Source organism: Larus michahellis, chromosome Z, assembly GCF_964199755.1.
Source record: "Larus michahellis chromosome Z, bLarMic1.1, whole genome shotgun sequence".
NCBI lineage: Eukaryota > Metazoa > Chordata > Aves > Charadriiformes > Laridae > Larus > Larus michahellis.
Genome location: NC_133930.1, coordinates 30081944 through 30098087, shown reverse-complemented (window position 1 = coordinate 30098087; position 16144 = coordinate 30081944). Strand labels below are relative to the sequence as shown.

General features: G+C 35.8%; 1 protein-coding gene across 6 annotated transcripts in view; it reads left to right on the top strand.

Annotated features, from left to right (window-relative positions):
- The window catches only part of RFX3 (regulatory factor X3), a 141133-nt gene extending 130071 nt beyond the window's left edge, over positions 1 to 11062 (top strand). For all 6 annotated transcript variants that reach the window (XM_074569763.1, XM_074569762.1, XM_074569759.1 and 3 more), the window contains 3 exons: positions 909 to 1062; positions 3203 to 3245; positions 4113 to 11062. In XM_074569763.1, the coding sequence (XP_074425864.1) occupies positions 909 to 1062; positions 3203 to 3245; positions 4113 to 4351 (436 nt within the window). In that variant the 3' untranslated portion in view covers positions 4352 to 11062. The remainder of the gene's footprint in view (positions 1 to 908; positions 1063 to 3202; positions 3246 to 4112) is intronic.
- Positions 11063 to 16144: the final 5082 nt, after the last annotated feature.

The window sequence follows — 16144 nt, the reverse complement described above, 5'->3', positions numbered from 1 at the left end:
CTAAGTCATGAGAAACATGTAGAGGGGGGTCAGAAAATTATTGTTGTTGACCTTGAACTCAGGGCTACTTGCAAATTGTCAGGGAATTAAATGATCCTTGTTTATTGTTTTAAAGGCCATGTGCAAATGAACGCAGGTGGAATTTTTTCCTGAGTTAGAAACATAACACGAATTTTTTGGGTGGAATAACTACACAATTATGAAGCCACTGTTCTAAATATTATTTATTAAAATGCTGTGATATCTATGTTTATTAGATAAGGAAGACAAAACCTGTTTTTAATGTGTAAAAATAACATGAAGACAAGCATTCCATCTTAGCTGCGTATTGAAACAGTTATCAGAGTAAACCTCTTTCTTTGAAAATTACTGTAGCAACTAGTTGCTGAAGATACCAGAATTTGTCACTATAATATACACACACGAGCCTATCTTTTTGTAATTTTAAGTTTCAAAGTTTTAAAATCATGGCAATTAAAGCCTTTGTACTGAGAAGGTGGACACAACAGAGACTGTTTAAGCATTAGTGTGTTTAAAATCGAGTAGTTTTCATACCATTTCAGCTCTTTATGTTTTCAACAAAGTTTTCTTTCAAGGTAGGTTTTACACATACTCAAGTATTGCTAGTTATGCATATATTAAAAAAAAAAAAAAAAGAAAACAAAACAATCTGGTTATTTCTTATGTAATCTGGTGTCCAACAATACCTTCAGAGAAAGGAGAGAAGCAAATGATTGTTTTTTTGGACAGCTCTTTCCGAAGACACCATAAATCAGACATTTGTGGGTAAACTTACTTTTTACTTTTGAGAATATTGGTTTTGAGGTGAAATGTCTACATGGATAAGTCTTAAAATTACTATGACATATAATACATAAATATTTTTATTTTTTATGATTTTTGAATAGCTCAATGGTGATTCGAGATTTAACCTTGCGCAGTGCTGCTAGCTTTGGCTCTTTTCATCTGATCCGCTTGCTTTACGATGAATACATGTTTTACTTAGTAGAACATCGTGTTGCTCAGGCAACAGGAGAGACACCTATCGCAGTTATGGGAGAGGTAAGATCATATGTAAGAGACTGGATTGATAGATTTAGTGATGAATTTGGGTATGTGTCTTTGCAAAAAAATTTATGTGGAGCTGTTGGATGTTTTGCAATATAACGATAGATTGGGTTACAAATACATACAACAGTTTCAGACTTGTTTATTTGTTCATTGTCAGAGTACTAAAATTACACTGAATTCTAATAACCAATTATATCCAAATGAGCTTGCTGCTTTACAAATCTACATACAGATTAATGTGCACGGTTCGAAAAATGTTGATCAACGTACAACCTTTTCACAGTTTTTGAGAACTGAATATTTTATGTGAAAATTTAAAAAAAAGAACAGTGTAATAGGAAAGCTTTGCTTACATGGATCTGTTTACATGTATTTGCACACATTTTGAATTCCCACACAAATGTTAACACAGGTGAGCTGAGTAGCCCCCGTGACTTGAGAAGGATGGCTTACATGCAGAACTTTGGCTTGTATGGTAGTGCTTACATACATGTAATAAAACCAGCACAGACATACATAGAGGTTTGCAACACAGTTTATTTTCATACATGTGTTTCAAAGCTTATTGGTTTAAAAAACAAGAGTCTCAATTCCTAACTGTTGTCTTTACACTCGCCTATGGCATCTGCAAGGCAAAGTTCATCTCATCTCTCTTTTTTCCAGTAGTTCACCTAATCTTTTATTTTGAGTGAGATGGTGAGGAATGCATGAATTGTCATCAAAGAATTGCACTTCAAAAGTGCTGGAAAACAGATATATTTGAAAATATGCTAGATTAAGTAATGGGACAGATTTGTTACATTTCTACCTCTTGGGAGTCACTGTATCATATTCTATATTACCGATAAATTGCAAGTCATTTTGTGAATTGATTTGGCATCAGGTATCATGCATCCCTCAAGATACACATTGGTAGGCTCATAAAATGCTATAAATAGATGCAGTGCTTTCAAGAGAAATTGGAAATGTCTTAGCTTTATTTGTCAAATGATTTTATATCATGTGGCATGACATGTTTCAGAAAAACTAAATAACAGTGTTTCTGCTTAGTGGCCCACCAATACTACATTTGCTTAATCTCTGCCTTATATTTGCAGTAAGGTACTACACAAGTATACAGCTGCTACATTCTTGTCGCCTTAACATAGACTTAAATGTGGTGTAGGGTCTTCTAAAAAGTTTACGTAGACTGGAGATAGAGGAAGTAAGTAACCCAAAACTTTTGGAGGTGAGAGGGGCATAAAAGAAGTAGTAAATATTCATAAAATGCCTGTCTTTCTATGTTTTTGTGTATTCAATGACTGTGACTGAAATAAAACCGGGAAGTCTAAGACTATAGTCTGACAAACACTGTAAGACAGTATAAACTGTGTTTCATCTGAGAAAAGCATTCTCAATTTTTCTCCCTTCCTCTTCTAGCTTTGGACACAGGTATTGGCAAAATTCTTCTGAAATACACTGGTATCATCATGTATGGTTAGAAATTTATTTATCTAAATAATGTACTCCTTTCATTTGAGATACATTGATGGCATTTTGCTCTGCCAGTTCTTATTTAAGAGACACTTAGAGGATTCAGGGAAAGAAAGGGAAGAAGGTTGTATATCCACCTCGTGAGCAACTTCTTTGAAAATGTCTTTTTTTGATGTAAGTAAATCGGTTACCAGATTGTAAACCCTTTCTCAGCAGTGCCTTTCATCTGCCTTACAGCTAGATTTGAAATGCTCGGACGCACCTTTATTTTTGTTTCAGCACAATTAAAATTGTCTCGGGGAAATTTTAAAAAGAGCTTTTTGTTAAAATATTGGCAGTTCAGAATGGATATCCACCGTAATTTACGGCTTTATACAACACAGAAACAAGTCACTTCAAGCAGCAAAGGCCCTGATGAAGTAATCTTTAAAAAGTCCGTACTTCCCCACGTTAATTTTGAGGGTTTACTTAGTGATAATTGTCTTAATAAGCACAAGACTAGGATAGAATGGAGAATGAACTGCTGTACTATGGATGTGGCTGCAGCCATGATCGCGCGTTTGAATGCTAGCCTCAAACCAGTGGAGCACATCACAGATACTCTTAAGTTCACGTTTGCTTAAGACTGTGTCCAGTTATTTTGTTGTTTATTTTGCAGTTTGGTGATTTAAATGCTGTGTCCCCTGGAAATATGGATAAAGGTAAGCATTTTCATCTCTCCGGGGTATCATTCTGTATAGAACTAATGTGAGCAAAATAAGTCAGTATGCTTTAAAAATACAGTAAAACAGAATTTAGAGCTGTATCACGCTTTAAAGTGCATATACATGTTACATGGATACAATAAGCTATCTGTGTAATATGCAGCATATAATAATGACTAGAATATTGCAGTTTTGTTTTACAATAAGAATATATTGTAAACATTTTTAATGAAAGAAATATTCCAACTTTTACACAGAATTTATTTGTATCTGATAGCACAGAGGGTAACAGCTATGGGGAGAAAGACAGGAGTAACTCACGTATGTTTATCTGTAGTAAATGTTTTGCTGAGTGAAGAAAGCAGAATTGCTTGCAAGTAGTTGTCAGATAACTTGTCAGCGAAGAGTACAGAAAGAAATGAGTTCCTTATAACCTTTGTGCCATATTTTGACATACATTCTTATAATGACTAGTTGAGTGATTTGGTGTGACTTGACCCGAGGTCACTCAACTAGCATAAGAATGTATGTCAAAATTTGGGGTCAGGTCACCCCAAATCTCTTCACCTTAGTTTCCGTATCTGTAACATGAGAGGCGTTTTGCAACATGGAGATTGTTTGTGACAGATTGTTTTTGAGATTGCAATTGTTTTTTCCACATACTGTATCAACAGTGTGTAACGCAAGTGATCAAAGCCGAGAGTCTGTTTACCTATTTAATAATTTGAAATTTCCAGTTTGTCCTTTATCAGATTGCTAGTCTTCCCTATATTTTTTTGTATTTCAACTGTTATTTGCAAAATGTATTAGAATTGTTTTCCCTGTGTGCTAGTTTCATGGTCGTTTGTTTGTTTGTTTGTGCAGATGAGGGCAGCGAAGTCGAAAGTGAAATAGATGAAGAGCTGGATGAAAATGGAGAGCCACAAGCCAAGAGGGAGAAAACCGAGCTAAACCAGGCATTCCAGGTGGGCTGCATGCAGCCAGTGCTTGAGAGTGGAGTACAGCAGAACCTCCTGAACCCAATTCATAATGAGCACATAGTTGCAACTACTCAGACTATCAGACAATGCAGTGCTACTGGAAATACCTATACTGCAGTCTAATATGAAACCTCTCCCCCCCTGCCCCCGACACACACCCCATTACATTAACCCTTTGGGTTTAATATGAAAAAAAATAAAAAATAAAGAGAATAAGTCTGAAGGTCGACTGTTGTCAAATTTTAGCTGTGATGAACATTATTTTATTGGAGTTGTTAAATGGAATGGGTGTATGTATTTTGCCAGATCTGTTTAAAAAAAAAAAAGAGATTTTTTTGTAAACAGAATCATTTTACATTGGCCGCTCAATATGAAGAGTTTTCTTAGTATCAAATGCAAGGAAGATTTTTGCAAAGCTTAATGTTAATGTTTTTGTCCTCTTATAATAATTTAATTTTTTTCATAGTTTTTAAAAAATATTTTAATGTTAATTATTAGTTATGATGATGATTTCATATAGATAGGTTTTTAATTAGATGCACTTCTGTGAAATATCAAAAGAACTATTTTCTTTGATTTACACTGGAGGCATGCTTATTTGACAGCAGATGTATCAAATTTGTTATAAAAGGTGCTTTTCATTGGACAACAAGAAGACACTATTTTGATAAAATTGTGAGCATTCAAGGGGATTTTTTCTAATAATGCTGGAGGGCTGGGAAGATCTAGTTTCTTTCTGTGAGCAAGAAGCGAGTTTAAATGACGGAATTGTAACAGAAGGCGGTAATGTGTACGTCATAAACGTACCTAATTATCTGACCATCATGTAATCAATGCAAGCTTCCTTTAAAATCAACAGTTCCAGATATTATTTGCTTACCAATTCCTCTATTTTGAAGACTACTGATTCTATATGTGGGGCCACTGAACAGATGCTTTTGGCTGTTGAGTGGTACTATAGTTTTTAGAAACTGAAGCTAAAAAAGAAGTGACTTGATTATTATTATTAAGTGTACGTGCTACTTATGCTGAACTGGACATACAGGAAAACATTCCATTTGGATGACTTTCTTCTATTCCAGGTCTTTTCCTACTAGTGGTTCAATCTGCTGCTCTTAGAAAAGATAATTTATAGAATGCAAGGAATGTAGCAACCTGCATCATTTTCCTTTCAAAAATATTTCCTTGTTGCTAAAGTGGATTTAAATTTTTACAAAATTAGATAAGGCAGTGTAACTGGCACACCTCACTTGTACTTATTCCCAATTGTGTAGAATTTGAATAGGTGGCTAGATGGACCATTGCCATTTAAGAATGTACATCAGGGATCATTGTACCTCGGCTATTACATGGTGCCTTAAACAGAACTGAAGCTAAGACTTAGTACTTTTTGTTATTCTTAACTCTTTAATTAATTCAACAAGGTGTGCCTGTCATTTTCAAATTCCCTAAGTAGTAAGGACAGGTTACATAGCCTTCAAAAGAATAAAAGGATTTTTTTATTATTAAATGATTTTAATATCCCACTTAGAATGACAATAAACCTATTTTTTCTTGTTTCTAGCTGGATTTCACTTTATTACAAATAAAATTTGCTTGGGAATTTGGAAAGCAAAACTAGCTTTAATACCAACTTCAAATGTCAAAATAGATTGACCATAGTCCCAAGCATGATTATATATTTTCTAAACCCTTGCCTACTTTTAATTTTAAAAACTAAAAAGAAATAAATGAGCAGGTACATAATGCAGTGCATGTTTTCAATGTCTATATTTTGTGGGGTATCAGCCAGATATTACATTTTAATGGTTAAATAATGACAGTTTATAGAGACCATATTAATTGACATTAAACAACTCAAATTTTTCTTCTTAAACATTTCATTATGCAGACACATGAATTTGCTACACTAAAATAGTGGAACTAAATAAGCAAAAAAGAAAAAACCAAAAAAGTGAAGGAGAGCACAAAAAGATCAACTTTACAGAAAAGACTGTGTAACAGAATTAGGGATTCTTTTATTTTGGTTTATCCAGTGTGTCTGAAAATGACTTGTAAAGTCATACATACCAAATGGGAGAAGAGCATGTAAAATGAACAGCGTATTTATAGCAAAAAAGTTTGTTGCTGCAGTTTACACATGCTCCAAATACAGCTGCACATCAACTAAAATGTCCTAACGTTACTGGTGTACAAAATCAAATTTTAATTCCTTTGCAGAATTAGGAGGTGAACCCATCCTGCTCTTTCTATGTAGGCATAATTCCTACTAATGTCAGTAGATGGCTTTTGCCTCAGTAAAAAGTGAAAGTGAGGTTTATATTCATTATTTCTAAACTCATAGATGCACTGAATCTCATTATATATTTTGTTCTCACATATATCACTCAGTGTGTCCTGATTTTTCCTTGGAAATCAGCACATCTGTACCCTTCACCAAAAATGCTAAAACTAAGCTGTGATAAATATTTACTCCCCTTCATTGTGCATTATAAGATGTTTACAAGTAAAATAAAGTGAAATAATTGAACATTTTTTTCATTTTCAGCTTTTTTTAATACTGTAGTACTTGTTTCAATTTTTGTGTTGACGGACCTATAATGTTTTCTTATTATTGTCCTTTCTTGGTTTAATGTTGGATTTGTTGTTGCTGAGAAAAGAGTACGATTGTAATAGGTAAATCTAGATTGCTTAAAAAGGTGGGACCTGAGTATCTTTCATTATTTAGCTCCCCGCTCCACTCAGTTGTTCACTGTTCACAAAGTGCAAAACAAAACTGAACAAAAATCTGAATACAGAAATGGAATGTATTTAATAGCTTCTAAAAAGAATGAGTTATCAAAACAAATTGGAACTATTCCAAGTTCAGAAAACTGAATGGAGTCTGTATTCTTACGCTTAAATTCTAAAGATTTTACCAGACATTTTAGAAAAAGTATATTACTGTAAACTGCATTGTATACTTACAGGTTTGGGGGTCTTCGGGTTTGTTTTTACATTTACTGAAATTTTAATCAAACACTTAGATAAAACATTTTGCACACTCTTGCTATTTAATAGATGGGGTTTAGTAATCATTAAACTACAGAGATACAAATACCTCAGTCCATATTCTGTAATGTGTAGCATGCGGTTGCACTGCCACACCAGCTCTGAAGTCTATTGCTAGTGCTCTGGAGAGGTGTAGAGCGTATCCACAGGACGGACATAATATGAGAGTTGACATGGTTTATGTGTTTTATCTAGTCTTGACATGGAATCCAAAATAATTATTTCAGAGGCATTTCCCCCATTAGCACAAATAGCACAGTGAGCACTGTGGGGGAATGGATATTGTTGAACTACCTTTTCAAAACACAGGGCCCAATTTTCAAAAGTTTTATTAAAATGTATTGGTACATTTTCATCTTTTTCATGGTAAATCAGTTTTAAAGCTTTTTTTTTTCTGTTTTCAGTTATTATTTCTGTGTTTTGCTCTTGTACTGTAGCATGCTCTAAGCACCTTCTTTAAAAAAAAAAAAAAGTTCCATAAAAATTTGGAAAATAGATTTTAAATTATTTACCTGTAAAGTGATGATTTACAGCATTACTGCCTTTAGTTCAAAAATAAGAAAATAGATAATGTTCTGTCATTCAGGAATGTATAGGTCTATGTACAAATTTAATTTAAAGCGAGGTATTTTTAAATATCTAAACCACTTCTTTTGTTCACCTTGTTTTCCCTAGGAGAAATGATCTGAGATCTTTGTCATTCTCACCAATTGACATCTGCACTGTGTAGAAAAAAATTTATATTGGAGATGCACTGCATTCCAATTTAATTTAGAATTTTTTTACAAAATAAATACAACCATGGATAGCCATAAAAGTGCTGACGAAAAATAGATTTATTAGTAATATAAGCATGATTTGGTACTGATACACAACAATAATTGCGGAGTTTAAAACAGTCATTTGAGACCACAGTATGAATTTCTGAAAATTGGGCCCTTGTCTCTCTAACAGGACATCCTCTTTGTATATGGTTTAAAACAAATCAATAAATGGAATTCTAGTATCTCTGCTAATTTGTTTGGTGATTTAAGACAAACAAACAATAAAAACTGGAATAGAAGCATAAACACACAGTGCTTAGTTCTAGTATTAGAATATTAATTTGATATAATGCCTTGCATTAACCCTTTGAGCATTGTAAGTGACATGATGGAAACAGCTTTTTAGATAATTTAATTAGCCCATTGAGCATATACTTTGAAATAGCTGATAGTGTTGTAGAATTTGTTTTTATTATTTCTAAACAAGATACTTGCATACTACACGGGAATGGTTTTGTTGTAGGAGGCTCAAAAGATGTAGGCAAAATATTCACTGCCATTGATGTGTACTGTCTAATAGAAGAACAGTACTTCAGCTCCCTTGTTTGTTATTCATAATTGCATATATATTGCAAATATATAAAGAAAATCAAACATGTTTCTACAGATATTAAGTTGTCTACTTTAAGATGCCTTTAGAACATAAAGGTTTAGAAAATATATTCAGACTATTCTGAAAATCTCCTGAGGTAGGTTAGTATTGGAATACTCTGGTACAGTAAAAGAGAATCTTTAGGATTAAAAGAAGGCTTAGTGAAGAAGAATAAATTTTGCGGAATACTCGGTATGTTTGCATTGAAATTTTTGGCAGTGGTTTTGATAAACTAGAACAAAAAATGCATGATTATATCGGTATTTCTTTTAAAACTCAGTCACTGCAATAATGACTACCTAAAAGATGAAGGTGTTTCATTCATCTTCATCTACAGGGGTAGAGTTTGGATGGCCCTTATTGAATGTCAGCATTTTAAAAGCAACCTAGAAATTGCACAAGCCTTTTGCCATTTTAAAAAGCCCCTTTGTTCTTACAGATGCTGCTTACAAGAACAAGGGAACAAGTGTGGTAGCAAGTAGAGATTCTTTGAACTTACAGATAGAAACACCACCTTACTAAGTGAGAGTACAATACATTTTCTACTGGTTTCTTGCAATATCAATCAGTCAGCAAACACTAAATACAGCTGTACTTATTTAAGTCCAGCTGAGGGCAAAAAAAAAGGGTCTCATTTTAAGTTATTTAATGGAATTATGTCAGTAGTATAGTGCAAGTAAGTTGTAAACATTTTTAGTCAGTTAATGCAAATTCATGCATAATTAATTAACATAAATGCAATACTCAAAGGGTTTTAATTTAACAACTTTTTTAATTCATAATTTACTGTAAATGCTTCTGAGTTTGCATGCCTTGATCATTGCTGCTAGTGATTTTATGTGCCAGTAGACCTGAGTTTAATTTACCAGTTTAACTAAGAAATAGTAAAAGCCACTTACAAAGTGACTGCCTAGTGTTTGTTTGAAGTAAAATATGCCTTAGTTTGAAAAGGATCATTTTAACTCTTCTTTTATTCTGATTTTTTTTCCTTTTCCTGTTGAAAAAATAAATTGGCATTTTGGGATTGGAAGCCCTGAGTAGTTAAATATTTGGTAAGAATTGTTCTTGTAGATTGCTCATTAAGGCTGAAATTCACTGTAGAAAAGAAGGCCCAGAACGAGTCTATGAGCATCAAATGAGCCTCACTTAAATCTGAATCAGTAAAATGTTTTTTGTATGTTCTTAAGCACTTTCTTGATCATGGTGCAAACATCTTACAGGAGTTTTCAGTTCTGGATTAATTTTACTCTGAAATAATAAATATCTTTGTTAGAGGAATTTAGGCTTCGGAGGAACAACCCCACATGGATTGGTATTTACCACGAAATTTACTCAGTTCAATTCTTTTTGACTCATTGATACCAGCAAGAGCTTTTTATACAAAGAATACTTAAAGGGTTTCCCAAGTGAAGTTTCCTTCAATACAATATTAAAGTGATTGCCTTGTATTTAAACATTAAATATCCATCTTAAAGCAACCCAATTAAGCAATTTAAAATATGCTAGGAAAATATCACTTTGTACCAAAGCAAGTTGCCCATCTCCACTCATCTTCACTGAAAATTTGGATTTACAGTTAATAACCAATGAGGCTGTTAAAGAAACTTTGAGTGCCTTTCAAAAACTTGGAAAATTGTGCCTGAGATGGTAAACTTTAATTAGGTTAATTCTAGAGCTACCAATCAGTAATTTTATCATCACTCAGGGCTTTCTTACCTTCTAGGAAAGTTCCTTTGTTGCATTTATTTTATACTGTATTTTTTTTTAAGTGCCATCATTTAAATTTCACTTAGTAAGTGGCAGATGACATTATTCAGTCCCACAGCACAGAAACATCACAACACTAGGACATATTCAAACTTTTTTTTTCCAGTTGACTGAATATATTATGTAAATGAGGTAAGCAACTTTTTGTAGATTGTATGTGTGAGATAATGTAATGTTCTTTTCCAGTTTTTGGACTACAGTTGAATATACTTTTTAATTATTTAAAGAAGACATCTTTACAGCATAACGTGATGGTTTTTTTGTATAATGTATTTGATTTTGTAAATACGTATTTCCTGATGTGATTTTTGTGAGAAATGCTAAATCTTTTAGTATATCATGTCCTCTCAAAACTGGCAGGAGCTAAATAATAGTTTGTGGGCAATTTGTATTGTGTACTGTACAATAACTGGGGAACTTTTATAATTATAAAAATATATATTAACTTTTAGTGTGTTGTTTAAAAAAATGACTGGAACATACTAAAGACAGTAGGATTTTTCTGAATATTTCAGACTTGAACTCAGGCTAGCTTTCTTGTGTTTTTCAAAACAAAATTGTGTCTTGTCTTTTAAAATCAATAAATTTGTTTTCTTGTTACAAACATATCTGAATTGCTTCAGTTTTTATATAGCCAGATATTTTGGATTGTGGTACTATTGATTTTGAGAGAAAAATTATTTCAATTTATGCCTTTTAAGTAAGACTAAAATTTTTTATTTAGCAGCAACAGAACTAAGAAAGGAGTGTGTCTCTGACTGCAAAAGAAACTCGTATTTTCAAGTGTCAGTTCAACTAAGTAGCTGTCATGTTACCAGTAAATGCAGATAGTAATATGCTTATTAATTTCAATATTACCAATAATTTCCCATTACAGATTTAGCTATCTAACAGCCGTCAGTGAGGGTGCATGCAGACTTTGACCTCCAGGAATTAGTGGTGTCAATTCATTACCAGCAGAATCTACTTCTGCCAGTTTTGCTCTAAATACTCTACAGTATGCTAATGCATTGGATATTTTGGCAGTTTCACAAAACATAGACAAAGGCCTAATCTTATCAGGTCATATATCTTATGGGTCTCTACTACAAGTTGCAGGCACCATTTCATGTAAAGAAATGCAGAATGTTATTTTAACTGGGTAGGACCCACCAAGTAATAGATGCTAGAATATCAAAATGGCCATTGGATTCCAAGATTAAAACAGGTATTTCACACAAAACTATGGTAAAGATAAAAAAGCTGCATCCTAAAGCTTATTTTTCTCAGGAAGTTCAGCTGTAAGTTATGGTCCAGTCATTGCCTATCCTTTAATTTCAAATAAAGACCAAAAGCTTAGTAGAGAACAATACTGGTTTCTGCAATGCATCCTACCAAACACAACTACAAATTTTATTCACGATTGACCAGCCATGCTTATGTTTGTGGAATACTCCTAATTGGTTTGCTAATCAAGATTAAGACTTTATTTCCTAGCTGCTGTCTTGCTAAGGCTCAATAGGTCTCACTCCAGCACACACGCACAAGAAAACAACCTATAGAGGGAAACCTCCCTCTAGAGGGATCTCACACCAACTAACAGTTCATATAACCAACCGGCTGTATTACTCACTTCTTTTCCATGACAGTGTTACCAAGAAGACGCTGCAGAATTCAGCCTCTGCTCCTGCTGATGTTAATTAAAGTCATTTAATTAGTCAACTAATGGAAGTTGATTTCAGCATCCCAAAGTACTTTGATCCAGACCTCAAAGCATGAAGCATAGCTGAAATGTAGGAGAAATGCAGAAATACTGGGTACTGTAAGAAAACACGCATGTAAGAAGGGTTATAAGTGAAGTTTATTTTTATTAATTTTGTAAGGTCATTTCCTGCACAACATTAATGATACCAAATAAGTAAGATACATTCTATATTGAGGTATTTTAAGTGTATTTAATTTGACTTACCTGAAGTGTTTGCTTCAATTATGTAAAATGTCATACAACCTGCAGCAATCCGGTGTGCATCAGTTGTTTATTTCCATATCAAGGTCTATGCCAAAAGCCACCTGAAAGTACAAGCCAGTTATTTTTCCACAAGGGCGTCTGACTAAGGAAGAAACCTTGATCCATTTTTGGCACTGTTAAGAGTATCCTAAAGAGAGTTTTTATTCTGACTTGATGCTGCTGATGTTATTCCAAATTTTGCTAAATCCCATTGTATATGTTCTTCCCCAATACCTGAATTAACCTAACTAGTAGGACTTGTCTGTTCAAAAGATGAAACAACTCCTCCCTGACCACAGTGTGCTGCCGATGACAGTTTATTCTAAGCATTTTTATAAGCAGAACTGTTCTGGTAGGAATCACTATGCATATGGACATTTTCCACTGGCATAGTGCACACAAAATCTGCTGCTGCTTTCATTACCCGAGTTTAGGGCAGATGTAGTGGGTCAGTACTTAATCAGTAACTAGCAGTTAATAAATCAGACATACTTTCAGAGATCTAGCTGGAAGTGGTGTAAAAAACTTGGTGCCTCAAGCTGTTCTCTCTTTGCAGCTGGATGTTACCTTTCCCCACGATGGAGCCACACTAACAGATAGCGTCCTGGCACAATTCTGGTTTGGCCATCTTTGCTCAAACTGCTGCTAAATGCAGCCTGTACTAGTATCTCCAATGCTGGAGACATTTGTTGGTTAGTTAGTCTTGACAACTTGCTGCAGGCACAGGAGTGCTCAGATTCTTTATCTTCTTTCATGAAGTATTACTGGCAGAAGAATATTTGCAATACTTGAGTTGTTAAAGCACAGTGTAAGAGTGCTACTGATAATATTATTGTAAACAGGAATACCCTTTAGTATAAACTTTAGAGGAAGGGTTCATGAACTGGTCCTTTGCAGAAATTGTAATTTGATTTTGTATTGTCTTCCACCAATACTGAAAGATTGCAGAAACAGGTGAGGAAGCTGCTATAACAATGCATTGATTGCAGTTAGTGTCACAAAGAATTGTGTATAAAGCAGCCTTTGTTAGTAGTTGCAATACAGGCATTGAATTTACTGGCCCATGTGAGTGACAAGGTAACTTTTGTTCAGAATGGTTGTGATCACTTTATCCTTTTATTTCCCTGGTATTCAACAGTTTGTGATGCCTAAGAAAAGTATAGACTGCCTTTCTCCCTCCAGTTTCACCCAAGAAAGCCAAGCAGACAAAATCAAAAAGTGCAGTAACAGAGCAAGGAAACGGGACAGCTCCAGCCTGGAAAGCTCGCTTTCACCAACAAAGGGAGGCTTGGAACTAAGGTAGCACACCATGTTCCCCAGGCACTTGATGGATCTTTTCCACTGGCGTCAGGGTCACAGAAGAAAGACTTCTACCTGGGATCCACCAGTGACCAGCAAGTCATTTCAGGCTGATAGCATGACATAGCAAGTAGGAAAGCTGTCACTTTGTTACTGCTCAACTGTTGGAATAATGCTCCCACCTAACTTGTGGATCTCATCTCTGCGTGAAAGAGATGTCCCCAAATGCTGCTTGTTTTAGAGCTCAAACAGAGCTGCCTGATGCTTTCTCTCATGTTTGTTAGGCGCAGCTGTCTCCTTGCTATGAGGTCAAGGCAGAATTCTCTGAAAGGACTTTGAGAGTGTGTAAGTATTAGGTCACAGATGTGACACACAATAGCTTTTGTAACCATACTTATCCTCAAGGCTTTCAAAGGTGCATTTTTTCTTACACAGGAAGGAAACACTAAATTGTTCTGAAGTTACTTTGGCTATATGTGTGAAATACAAAAGTGTTTTGTCCATAAATATGGATAATCATCATCACATAGAAGATGCCATTCCCTTCCAGTGGACTTCTGGTAGAGGGCCCATTTTGTGTGTCTGGAAGCCATGATCCTTCTCTCTGTACACTTTACCTCCATCCACTTATTTTGGCAAATCCAAATCAAATTTATGCTTCTACTACACCAGCTGCCTTACAGATAGACAAGAAAATGACTTGTAGGATGTTTCTGCTGACAAAATTGCCTAAATGCCTACCAGTACCTACTGATCTTACTGCCTATGTTGATAGCGAATGAAAGACAACTGGATTTGAAACCGAGTTGGTAAAAAGCAGCAATAACCATTGCCCAAAGTGGACAGGCCTCATTTGTGGGACACTGTTTACTGCTTATGGATGTGAGAAGTAGTAATGCTGCTGAGGAGTCGGTGGTCGGTGGCATACCTCTACTGAGGTGAGGTCATCCTGTAAAGATACTGCTATGAAAAAGATACTCTTCTGCCTCCTTATACATGTGAAAAAAAAAATTTACTCCTCCAAACTACCCTTGCCACCTTCTTTTTCAGAGCATTGCGAATGATGCTCTCCTGCTTATCCCCTGGCTTCTACTACTCTTGGTCTGGCATTTGCCCTATACAGAATCACAGAATGGTTCAGGTTGGAAGGGACCTTAAAGACCATCTAGTTCCACTCCCCTGCCATGGGCAGGGACACCTTTCACTAGACCAGGCTGCTCAAAGCCCCATCCAGCCTGGCCTTGAACAATTCCCAGGATGGGGCAATCCACAGCTCCCCTGGGCCTGTTCCAGCATCTCATAACCTCACAGTCAAGAATTTCTTCCTGATACCAAATCTAAATCTCCTCTCTTTCAGTTTAAACCATTACCCCTTGTCCTATCACTACACTTTTCCTTGTAAGGCCCTCTTCAGATACTGGAAGACCACTATAAGGTGTCCCCAGAGCCTTCTCTGCTCCAGGCTGAACAACCCCAACTCTCTCAGCCTGTCCTCATAGCAGAGGTGCTCCAGCCCTCTGAGCATCTTTGTCGCCCTCTGCTGGGTCCACTCCAACAGGTCCATTCCTTCTTGTGCTGAGGACTCCAGAGCTGGACGCAGTACTCCAGGTGGGGTCTCATCAGAGCGGAGCAGAGGGGCAGAATCACCTCCCTCGACATGCTGGCCACGCTTCTCCTGATGCAGCCCTGGATGTGGTTGGCTGTTCTCAGAAGTGGTAATTAAATCCAGGCACAGAACTGTGTTATTGCAGTGACAGAACAAACCACCCCAGTCATTAGTGCAAATGCAGGTTCAGCAGCATGTGTGCCACTTCAGTACATCTTCTGGCTCAAGTGGCTCAGAGGAACAAGTGTCTGTGTAGTTAGGAGATCATCTCTTTGTACAAGAAAACAGTCCTTTTAACACAGTCAGTGTGGGTACATTCCCTTCCTTTCCAGCCAGATAGACGGGACAGCCCCAGGCAGCATTTTGAACATTACTGACATACATACCACAATAACATCTGGAAACGGAATGAGCTGAGGCCCGTTTAAACTTCATGCAGTACTTTCAAACTCGTAGCGCTTCTCAAATATTCATTAATTAACCTTCACAGTGTCTCTTTGACACAGAGGCATATAAACAAAAGTAACCGGCGGGGGTTATTTTTCCTTTTATCGCGGGGGAGGCCGACGGGACGGGGCAAGACAAAAAAAAGACCCCGACCAACCACAATATAAAAGCCAAGCAAACAAACAAAACCACCAGGGAAAACTTTTTTAGCAAAATAACGACACCTACTGCTTCATATTACATTTACATCCTTATGCTCTTAGAAAATAAAGCAGAGGGGGAAACACCAGGGAAGGAAAAGCCAAATTATCTGGGGTTTGGTGAACCACCTCCTTACATCGCT